Source organism: Arachis stenosperma, chromosome 3 (genome assembly GCF_014773155.1).
Source record: "Arachis stenosperma cultivar V10309 chromosome 3, arast.V10309.gnm1.PFL2, whole genome shotgun sequence".
In the NCBI taxonomy this organism is placed as follows: Eukaryota; Viridiplantae; Streptophyta; class Magnoliopsida; order Fabales; family Fabaceae; genus Arachis; species Arachis stenosperma.
Genome location: NC_080379.1, coordinates 7,808,559 through 7,821,111, shown reverse-complemented (window position 1 = coordinate 7,821,111; position 12,553 = coordinate 7,808,559). Strand labels below are relative to the sequence as shown.

Below are 12,553 nucleotides of genomic sequence, written 5' to 3'. Positions count from 1 at the left end.
CTTTATTGAGCAGAGCGCAGAAAGTCAGAAACCACCTATACCGGCAACACAAATTCCTTCTCGATGAGCTGTCAAACAGCTGTTCATACTTCATATTTTTCTTTTCTAATTCTTTTTCGTTTTTGGTTAATTTGTTGTGGTCTAAAGTCTAAAGTTCTGAACATCTAACGTCATACTCTTTCAAAATCTAGATAAAATTTAAACAAATATGAATATGGTTGTAGTTTCAGCAAAGCAACTAGTAAAATTTGCATTATTAGATCATGTAATTTTAGAAACGAAACAATAATGCCAATCACAGGCTGTCCTGATTCGAAAACACCACTTCAGGCCCATTACTCGGAATAGGCCCATTACTAATTTGGGCCTGACCATTACTACTTAACTCAAACTCCTTAACGAGTTCAGGATCCACATTCTCCTCAGGCTCCCAAGTGGGCTCATCCATATCAGCCCACTTAACTAAAAACTCTGGTCTCCCTTCATCGCCGACCCTTTTCCCAAGCACAGCCTCCGCCACCGCGTACTCAAGGCCAGCTTCGTAATCCCTAACCAGATCCTCCGCCACAAACCTCGCCTTCACCCACTCGTTGGCGCCACCATCCTTCCACCGCACAAGGTACTCCAAATTCTCACCCTTCCCCCTCCGCTCAATAATCTCCTCCACCTCCGCGAACTCGAAAACCGCGCCTTCCAAAACCCTAACCACCCCTTCCAACCCAATCCTCCTCCCAAACTGCATCGGATTCCCTTTCGGCGTCGATTTCAGAAGCTCCCTCGCCAGATCCAGCGCCGTTCTCCCTCGATCGTCCTCCACTTCCGGATCCGCACCGAGGTCCAGGAGAAGCTTCGCGACGCCGGGCCTCACGTAGCCAGCCGCCATGTGGAGAGCGGTGAGGCCGCCGGCGTTGTCGCGGTGGTCGACATCGGCGCCGGACTCCGCGAGGAGGCGGACGCATGGCTCAGAACCCAGTCCAGCGACGAAGAGGAGGGCAGTGCGGCCGTCTGAGTCGACGGCGTTGACGTCCCGACCATCATCGGAGTCGAGGATTTGACGGAATGCGTCGTGGTCGGCTTTCTTAGCTGCGGTCCACCAGGGAGACTCGTATTCGGAGAGGACGTCTTTGGCTATGAAGTCAGAGGGGACCCAAGAAGGGGCATGACCGTCTTTCCACTCTATGAGGTACTCCATTCCAGTGGCACCTTCGAGGGCTCTGCTTCCGATGATTTTCTTGACCTCGCCGTAGGATTCATCTTCGGTGGGAGTTGGCTGGCTCTGGTTTTGGAGTGCGGAGAGAGGAGGGAGGTGGACGTGGTTGGTTTTGTGGCGGAAGGGGAGGTGGTGGGTGGAAGAGAAGGGTTGTTTGAGAGTGGGAAGAAGTTTGAGGTGAGAAGCTGGATTAGCGGCGAATAAAACAGCTTCCATTAAAGGTGGTTAATGGTGTAATTGGTTTACGGTGGTTTGTTGAATATGTGGCAGTGGCATGGTGAGTGAGTGTAGGAGCAAGGGGGTTTGGAGTGCCGGAAGAAGATAAGGAATTACATCCAGTTCATGATTTCCATTGGATAAGACTTTAGAGTTAAGACTGAGTGTTCTAGTTTATTTTTCTAAAAATAAAAAATAAAAAAAGACACTCAAAAAATTTAAGTGATTGGCATGTAATTTTTTTTTTAAAAAAAAAATCAAAGATAGATATTTATTAAGATAAATATGGCAGTATAGTGATATATGAATTATTAAGTAATTCCTGTTACTTATTTTTCTTCTTTTCTATTTTAAATAAAACAAAATGGTATTTATTAAAATAGACATTGCAGTATAGTGATATATGAATATGGAGTCACTATTGACCAGTTTTAATTGTGAGTACTGAGGGCGCTTTTGAATGGTTTTATTGAGAATTAGAAAGTTTATAATAGTTTTGGAATTGTTTGATGAGTGGGTGAACGTGGATATTGGACCTGATTCTTATACTTGTTCGACTGGATTGCAGCTTTTTAATGAAATGATTGAATGGGCTAGTAGATGGGTTAAGAAAGCACGCAGTAAGTTATTTTGATAGAATGATAGAGGCTGGCATAGCAGAAACTGTATATGCATACAACTCCATGATAAATGGGCAATGCATGTTTGGACATTTGAGTGCCGCCGAGTCTTTGTTCGCTCGGATGATCAATAAAGGTTTGAAGCCTACTGTGACAACCTTTACGCCGTTGATTAGTAGATATTGCAAAGATCTACAACTACGAAAAGCATTCCAACTGTATGCCCCAAATGTGTATACCTTCACTGCGCTTATTTCTGGGTTTTGCAGTGCAAATAATATGGCTGAAGCATCCAAACTTTTTGTTGAAATGGTGGAAAAGAAAATCACCCCAAATGAGGTAACATATAATGTTATGATTGAAGGGTATTGTAGGAGTGGTAAAATTGACAAGGCGTTTGAATTACTTGATGAGATGCTTCAGAAAGGCCTTGTTCCGGACACATATACCTACAGACCTCTTATGAGTGGCCTTTGTTCTGCTGGCAGGGTATCAGATGCTAAAATTTTGTTGATGTTCTACACAAACAGAACCGTAAATTAAACGAGATGTGCTATAGCGCACTTCTACATGGTCATTGCCAGGAAGGTAGATTGGTGGAGGCGTTGAGTGCTGCTTCTGAGATGATTCAAAGAGGAATCAATTTAGATTTGGTTTGCCATGCTGTTCTCATCCACGGTTCACTGAAGCAACTAGATAGGAAAACACTATTTGGTCTCTTAAAACAGATGCAGGATCATGGATTGAAACCTGATAATGTAATATATACAAGTATGATCATGTAATATATACTAGAGATAAGCCGGCTCTTTAACAAGTGGAGGCTAGACATCTTCAAGTCTTTTCCATTAGCCTCAAGACAGATTAAGTTTTTACTTGTCCTTATTGATTATTTTACGAAATGAATAGAGACAAATACTATTAGTAAAAATTAATTTCAAAAAAATGATATTTTTTTTTATAAAAAATATACTATGCAAATTTGATATTCCTCAATCTATTATACGTTTCATGAAGATTGAGAGTGAGATTAGAATGTTTAAAATAAAACGTAATTATACGTTTTTTGAAAATCATGTTATCAATTATTTAGGACATTCTAATTATATAAGTTTGTTATTTTTATTAATTTATTAGTATTTACTTGGTTAACATTAGTTTAGTAGTTTGTTATTATTTATTTGGATAATATTATTCTAAATGTACTATTAAATATTAATATAAAAAATATAATTAATAATATTTTTTTTGAAATTAATCTTATGCTGTTTTTTTTTTATTCTTGTGTTGTTATTATGTATATATTTTTTTATTATTTATTAGAATATGATATTTTATATTTTTAACAATTATTAAAATTAATGAATATTATTCTTTTTATTTTTTTATTAGAATATGATATTTTTGTTAATTTTTAACTTAATAAATAAGACACATTTTTTTAATTTTCTGGTATAATATTGTGATTATTGTTATGCTATGTAAATTTTAATGATTAAATTAATAAATAATAAAAATATTTATACATAAAAAATTCGAATTTTATGTGGTTTTTTATTTTCTTTTTTGTTTCAACATCAATATTAGTATTATAAAGATATATTTTGTTAGCCAATAATATATAATTATATGTTATAGTGCAATTAATAATGAATATAAATGTGAATAATAAGAAATTTAAATTTTTGTAATTATTATTTATTTTATTTTCTATTAAAAGAAGATATTAATTTATTCTTTTTGTTATTTATTAAACTAATTTCTTTTGTGGTTGAACTTTATCCAGCTAATAGGAATCTTTTGTCCCGTAAACTTGACCATCCAAAGCCTTACGAACCACCAAATTCTACCAGTTCTCGAGATTTTGAGTGATCAGAGGACATTTGGCGATACTAGCTGCTTTTGTGGAAAGGTGGCGTCCGGAGACATATACGTTTGTAATGCAGGTTACAGTGACATTGGAGGACATATTACACATATTCGGCCTAGCAATCGATGGAGAGGTTGTGACTAGTTGGACCGATAACAGTCACGACTTCTTGGTCACCCAGAGCCTCGCGATATTCGGCAGCAAACCCCACGTGAGCCGTTCTTCTAAGAGCTAATAAATCTTTCATGGATTTGCCATATTAGAGACACATAGTCTTTGGACACATGGGAGTCTGTTATGCACTATGTTAGATATCACATCTTCTGTCTATTGGGTACGACCCTCTTTGCGGATAAGTCGACGGCCCACGCAAAGTATCTACCATGGCTCCAGAGTTTTGATCAGATCAGCAATTACAGTTGGGGGTCAGCTTATCTCACGCACCTTTACAGGTCACTGTGTCGTGCATCACGGTACGATTGTAAGGAGATAAATGGCCCACTTGATTTGTTGTTTACTTGGGCGTGGGAGCGTATGCAGTGGCTGGCGCCGATTCCCCGGCAGCAGCTTGTGCCGGCTGAGATACTAGTGGCACGCAGGTAACCGTCATTATTTTATTAGAATTTGATTTGTATATTATTTATGATTTATTGGCAAGATGTAATTGAAACTATGTAAATAATGTTCTGTGCTGCAGATGGAGTCATCATCCACGGACCTAAAAAGGGATGTCTATGACTCAGGTGTCTATTAGGCATGAAATCGAGTTTATGGAAAAAGTGAGTCTGGGTCTTGAGGTTTTCTGTTATAATTTATGGTATTATTAATAAGCTAATGCCCCTCGGAATATTTTGTAGTTTGTCTGAAGGCCGTATATCGATATCATCATTCCTGCCAACTACATGCACACCTTGATGTCTGTGACACGGTGGGGCCATTAGTGTCATTTGACTGTGTCGAATGGCGTCCTACGGACCGAGTGGTTCGCCAGTACGGATATGCACAGTCCCTCCTCTGGCAACACAAGTCATACCAGTTAACACGTATTACTATACTCTTTGGGGAGTACAGCTATATGACTGGCGCGGGATTCATAACGAATGGATACAACAATGGGGTAACCGCCACACTAGTCGTCTGCGAGATTGGGGTCTGCAGCCAATTGTCGACTTCACTCCGTCTGCCGATTACCGAAGTCGGTAAACTATAATCCAAACATACACATACATAGGTCTCCGTTTGTAAACTGTAATCCAAACACACATATAGCCTTCCGGTATTGCCAAAGTCACTGAAACGATGCCGTTGTCAACCACCAACTGAAAACAAGTAAAATTCAAACCCAGTTATGTTAAAGTCAAAATATCAATTACTAAAGTACTTTTTAGCTTCTTTTATGAAAAAATAAAACTTAGCAAATTAATTAATTTAGTTCATTATTAATTCATCTGCTGCTGGTTTTCTTTATTAAGCTTGACTGCGAAATCAGAAGATGATGCTACTTGCATGCTGTTGGTCCCCTTAAGCCTTTTCTGAAATGAAATGAGTACAGCGCATTATAAAAAAAATGTTACAATAATAATAATAATAAAAGTGAGAGCACTAATATTATATGGCATTTGTTAGGTCACCATCGGCCCTGGTATCACTTGTTGGGCTCTGATACTACTTGTTTGCATAAAATTGATTTTATAAACTTGATTTTGATAAAAAAGTAAGTTTGTATTATAGTGATTTATGTTTGCCAATTTTTGTATCACAATAGATTATAATAAAATAAATGTTGTTTGGATTACACTATTCAAAATCACTTTTAAATAAAAAATTATTAAAATAGACATCAACTTAAATAATTTTTTTATATTATCATGTTATTTTAATTTAGATATTTGAATAGATCTTATTAGTTAATTTTATAATAAAATTAATATTTACTTACTAAAAATAAAAATAACATATAAAAATAGATAAAATATATTTTTAAATAAAACTAAAAAATATAAATTTTTTATTTAATTTACTTTACCTAATAGGATCAATAAATCATATTATAAAAAGATAATAATAAAAATAATACACAAAAATCACAATTAAAAAAATGTATGATGTCAAATAAATAGTTAACAAAATAAAAATAATAAATAATAGAAAAAGAGAGCTCATATAAACACACATAGCCCTCTGGTATTAACACAGTCACTGAAACGATGCCGTTGTCAACTACCAACTGAAAACAAGTAAAATTCAAACCTAATTATGTTAATGTCAAAACATCAATTAATTAAGTACTTTTTAGCTTCCTTTCTGACAAAAATAAAACATAGCAAATTAATTAATTTAGTTCATTATTAATTCTCCTACTGCTGCTCCTGGCTTTCTTCATTAACCTTGACTGCAAAATCAGAAGATTATGCTGCCTGCATGTTATTGCTCCCCCTTTAGCCTTTTCTGAAATGAAAAGAGGACAATGCATTAGAAAAAAAATATTACAATAATAATAATAAAAGTGAAAGCATTAATATTATATAACATTTGTTAGGTTACCATCGGCTCTAATATTACTTGTTGGGCTCTGAGGTTGTTCAAATTATATTTGTTTATAATCTCCTGAAAGATAGGTTCAACTATATGACTCTATCTAGTACAAGACAAAAAACCATGCCAACAATGAGAGATAGAAAATTGGAACAAACCCTGGCTTACCCTGAAGCTGTTCTCTTAACGAAACAAAGCAACTCTCAATTTCGAGTAGATGTACTTAAAAAGGACGCGTGAATGTGTAAATGATTTGTTCTGTTGTGTAATTATTTGTGTTGGTTTCAGGTGGATGACAAATACCAAATCTCATGTGAAACAGTGAAAGCAACATTCATGGATGGATTAGCCTTCAGCCTGATGAACCCTGGGTTTCTGGATGATTACTCCTTCCAATGAGTTCCGCAATGGTGGCCCCATCAAGCAAGACCTCACTTCTCACTTTGGCCCCTTCACTTTGTCCATGTTTATCAGCACTCACTATGCCAGCAAAGAAGTAACCATGTCTTTCCAACAAGGCGATACTTATAAAAAGGTTTTTGGACCTGTTTTTGTCTACCTTAACTCTGCTTCAATCTCCGATCTTCCCTTGTCTCTCTGGTCAGATGCTATTAACCAAGTTGCTGTTTTACTTTAATTTCTCACAATGAAAATAATGACGATAATTAATAATTAGTTTTTTTATTCTTTGAAAATTATTATTAGTTCTTCAATAAAGTCAAAGTCTGGCCTTATGATTTTTCACTGTCACCAGATTACTTTTTACCTGATCAACGAAGAACAGTGTTAGGAAGATTGTTAGTCTAAAATTGGTACAATAATTTGACACAATATTTTTCATATGTTTATTTTTCTATTTAATTTCACACCAAGACTTATATAAAATGTAGCAGATGCGTTAAGGGTGGTAGATTAGCTTCCTTTCTGATAAAAATAATACTTAGCAAATTATTTAATTTAGTTCATTATTAATTCACCTGCTGCTAGCCTTTTTCATTAAGCTTGACTGTAAAATCGGAAGATTATGCTACCTGCATGCTGTTGCTCCTCCTTTAGCCTTTTATAAAATAAAATGCGTACAGTGCATTAGAAAAAAATGTTACAATAATAATAATGATAAAAGTGAAAGCATTAATATTATATAGCATTTGTTAGGTTATCATCGGCTCTGATACTACTTGTTGGGCTCTGAGGTTGTTCAAATTAGATTTGTTTATAATCTCCTGAAAGATAGGTTCAACTATATGACTCTATCTAGTACAAGACAAAGAACCATGCCAACAATGAGAGATAGAAAATTGGGACAAACCCTGACTTACCCTGAAACTGTTCTCTTAATGAAACCAAGCAACTCTCAATTTCAAGGAGAGGTACTTAAAAAGGACCCGTGAATGTGTAAATGATTTGTTTTGTTGTGTAATTATTTGTGTTAGTTTCAGGTGCATGATAAATACCAATACTCATGTGAGAACGGTGAAAGCAACATTCTTGAATGGATTAGCCTTCAGCCTGATGAACCCTGGGTTTCTGGATGATTACTCCTTCCAATGAATTCCGTAATGGTAGCCCCATCAAGCAAGACCTCACTTCTCACTTTAGCCCCTTCACTCTTTCCATGTTTATCAACACTCACTATGCCAACAAAGAAGTAATCATGTCTTTCCAACAAGGTGACATTTATAAAAAAGTTTTTGAACCTGTTTTTGTCTACCTTAACTCTGCTTCAATCTCCGATCATCTCTTATCTCTCAGGTCAAATGATATTAACCAGGTTTCTGTCTTACTTTAATTTTTCACAATGAAAATAATTACGATAATTAATAATTAATTTTTCTATTCTTTGGTAATTATTATTAGTTCTCCAATAAAGTCAAAGCTTGGCATTACGTTTTTTCACTTTCACCAGATTACTTTTCACCTGATCAACGAGTAACAACGAGGAACAGTGTTAGAAAGATTGTTAGTCTAAAATTGGTACAACAATTTGATACAATATTTTTTATATGTTTATTTTTCTATTTAATTTCACACCATAACTTATATAAAATGTTGCAGATGCGTTAAGGGTGGGAGATTAGCTTCCTTTCTGATAAAAATAATACTTAGCAAATTATTAAATTTAATTCATTATTAATTTACCTGCTGCTTTTTTCATTAAGCTTGACTGCAAAATCGGAGATTATGCTGCCTGTTGCTCCCTCTTTAGCCTTTTCTAAAATGAAATGCATATAGTGCATTAGAAAAAAAAAGTTACAACAATAATAATAATAATAATAATAAAAGTGAAAGCACTAATATTATATAGCATTTGTTGGATCACCATTGGCTCTGATACCACTTATTCGATTCTGACACTACTTGTTTGCATAAAATTGATTTTGCAAACTTGATTTTGATAAAAAAAAATAAATTTGTATTAAATTGATTTATGTTTGGCCATTTTTGTATCAAAATGGATTATAATAAAATAAATGTTGTTTGAATTATACTATTCAAAATTATTTTTAGATAAAAATTTATTAAAATAGACATCAACTTAAATAATTTTTTTTGTTATCCTATCATTTTAATTTAGATATTTAAAAAGGACTTATTAGTTAATTTTATAATAAAATTAATATTTACTTACTAAAATAAAAATATCATATAAAAATAGACAAAAATATATTTTTAAATAAAACTAAAGAAATATAATTTTTTATTTAATTTACTTTTTCTAATAAGATCAACAAATCATATTATAAAAAGATAATAACAAAAATAATATACAAAAATCACAATTAAAAAAATGTATGATGTCAAATAAACAGTTAACAAAAAATAAAAATAATAAATAATAGAAAAAGAGAGCTCATATAAACACACATAGCCCTCCGGTATTGACGCAGTCACTAAAACGATGTCGTTGTCAACCACCAACTGAAAACAAGTAAAATTACCTAGTTATGTTAATGTCAAAACATCAATTAATTAAGTACTTTTTAGCTTTCTTTCTGACAAAAATAAAACATAACAAATTAATTAATTTAGTTTATTATTAATTCACCTGTTGCTGCTAGCTTTTTTCATTAAGCTTGACTGCAAAATCAGAAGATTATGCTGCTTGCATGCTGTTGCTCTCCCTTTAGCCTTTTCTAAAATGAAATGAGTACAATGCATTTGAAAAAAAAATGTTACAACAACAATAATAATAAAAGTGAAAGCATTAATATTATATAGCATTTGTTAGGTTACCATCGGCTCTGATACCACTTGTTGGGCTCTGAGGTTGTTCAAATTAGATTTGTTTATAATCTCCTGAAAGATAGGTTTAACTATATGGCTCTATTTAGTACAAGACAAAGAACCATGCCAACAATGAGAGATAGAAAATTGGGACAAACTCTGACTTACCCTGAAGCTGTACTCTTAACGAAACCAAACAACTCTCAATTTCGAGGAAAGGTACTTAAAAAGGACCGGTAAATGCGTAAATGATTTGTTTTGTTGTTAATTATTTGTGTTGGTTTCAGATGGATGACAAATACCAATACTCATGTGAGAACAATGAAAGCAACATTCATAGATGGATTAGCTTTCAGCCTGATAAACCCTGGGTTTTTGGATGATTACTCCTTCTAATGAGTTTCGCAATGGTGGCCCCATTAAGCAAGACCTCACTTAGCTTCTCACTTTGGCCTCTTCACTCTTTTCATGTTTATCAACACTCACTATACCAGCAAAGAAGTAACCATGTCTTTCCAACAAGGCGACACTTATAAAAAGGTTTTTGGACCTGCTTTTGTCTACCTTAAATCTGCTTCAATCCCCGATCATCCCTTGTCTCTCTGGTTAGATGCTATTAACCAAGTTTCTGTCTTACTTTAATTTCTCACAATAGAAATAATTACGATAATTAATAATTAGTTTTTTTATTCTTTGGTAATTATTATTAGTTCTCCAATAAAGTCAAAGCTAGCCTTACAATTTTTCACTATCACCAGATTACTTTCCACCTGATCAACGAGGAACAGTGTTAGGAAGATTGATAGTCTAAAATTTGTACAACAATTCGATACAATATTTTTCATATGTTTATTTTTTTATTTAATTTCTCACCATGACTTATATAAAATGTAGCAGATGCGTTAAGGGTGGGAGATTAGCTTACTTTCTGATAAAAATAATACTTAGCAAATTATTTAATTTAGTTCATTATTAATTTTTCTGTTGCTGCTAGCTTTTTTCATTAAACTTGACTGCAAAATCGGAAGATTATGCTGCCTGCATGGTATTGCTCCCCTTTTAGCCTTTTCTAAAATGAAATGCGTATAGTGCATTAGAAAAAAAATGTTACAACAACAATAATAATAAAAGTGAAAGCACTAATATTATATAGCATTTGTTGGGTCATCATCGTCTCTGATACTACTTGTTTGCATAAAATTGATTTTTGCAAACTTGATTTTGATAAAAAAAAAAGTTTGTATTAAAGTGATTTATGTTTGTCCATTTTTGTATCAAAATGGATTATAATAGAATAAATATTGTTTGGATTATACTATTCAAAATTACTTTTAGATAAAAATTTATTAAAATAGATATCAACTTAAATAATTTTTTTATGTTATCCTATCATTTTAATTTTGATATTTGAACAGAACTTATTAGTTAATTTTATAATAAAATTAATATTTACTTACTAAAATAAAAATAACATATAAAAATAGACAAAATATATTTTTAAATAAAACTAAAGAAATATAAATTTTTTATTTAATTTACTATTTCTAATAGGATCAAGAAATCATATTATAAAAAGATAATAACAAAAATAATACACAAAAATCACAATTAAAAAATGTGTATAATGTCAAATAAACAGTTAACAAAAAATAAAAATATTAAATAATAGAAAAAGAGAGCTCATATAAACACACATAGCCCTCTGGTATTGACACAGTCACTGAAACGATGTCATTGTCAACCACCAACTGAAAACAAGTAAAATTCAAACCTAGTTATGTTAATGTCAAAACATCAATTAATTAAGTACTTTTTAGCTTCCTTTTTGACAAAAATAAAACATAGCTAATTAATTAATTTAATTCATTATTAATTCATCTGCTGCTGGCTTTTTTCATTAAGCTTTACTGTAAAATCGGAAGATGGATGATACTACTCCATGTCGTTCTCCCTTTAAGCCTTTTTTTTGAAATGAAATGAGTATAATGCATTAGAAAAAAAATGTTACAACAACAATAATAATAAAAGTGAAAGCACTAATATTATATAGTTATTTGTTGAGCCACCATCGACTTTGATACTATTTGTTGGGCTTTGAAGTTGTTCAAATTAGATTATAAGCTCCTGAAAGATAAGTTCAGCTATACGACTTTATTATCTAGTACAAGACAAAGAAGCATGCCAACAATAAGAGATAGAAAAACGGGATAAATCTTGGCTCACCCTAAAGTCATTCTTTTAACGAAATCAAGCAACTCTCAATTTGGAGGAGAGGTACTTAAAAAAGACCCGTGAATGTGTAAATGATTTGTTTTGTTGTGTAATTATTTGTGTTGATTTCAGGTGGATGACAAATACCAATACTCATGTGAGAAAAGTGAAAGCAACGTTCATGGATGGATTAGCCTTCAGCCTGATAAATCTGTGGGTTTCTGGATGATTACTCCTTCCAATGAATTCCGCAATGGTGGGCCTCTCAAGCAAGACCTCACTTCTCACGTTGATCCCTTCACTCTTTCCATGTTTGTCAGCACTCAATATGTCGACAAAGAAGTAACCATGTCTTTTCAACAAGGCGACACTTATAAAAAAAATTTCGGACCTGTTTTTGTCTGGCTTAACTCTGCTTCAATCTCCGATCATCCCTTATCTCTCTGGTCAAATGCTATTAACAGTTTCTCTCTTACTTTAATTTCTCACAATAAAATTAATTACAATAATTAATAATTTGTTTTTTTTATTCTTTGGTAATTATTATTAGCTCTCCAAAAAAGTCAAAGTCTGGCCTTACGATTTTTTACTATTACCAAATTACTTGCCACCTGACGAGAAACAGTGTTTATTTTTCATATGTTTATTTTCCTATTTAATTTCACA

The 12,553-nt window shown here is 33.1% G+C and overlaps 1 protein-coding gene across 1 annotated transcript; it reads right to left on the bottom strand.

The window, feature by feature from the left end:
* Positions 1–224: 224 nt before the first annotated feature.
* On the bottom strand, positions 225–1,616 carry LOC130969817 (signal recognition particle 43 kDa protein, chloroplastic). The gene has a single exon (XM_057895713.1). It carries the CDS (start codon positions 1,424–1,426, stop codon positions 296–298), a length of 1,131 nt encoding a protein of 376 aa, XP_057751696.1. The 5' UTR covers positions 1,427–1,616; the 3' UTR covers positions 225–295.
* Between the last annotated feature and the right edge of the window lie 10,937 nt (positions 1,617–12,553).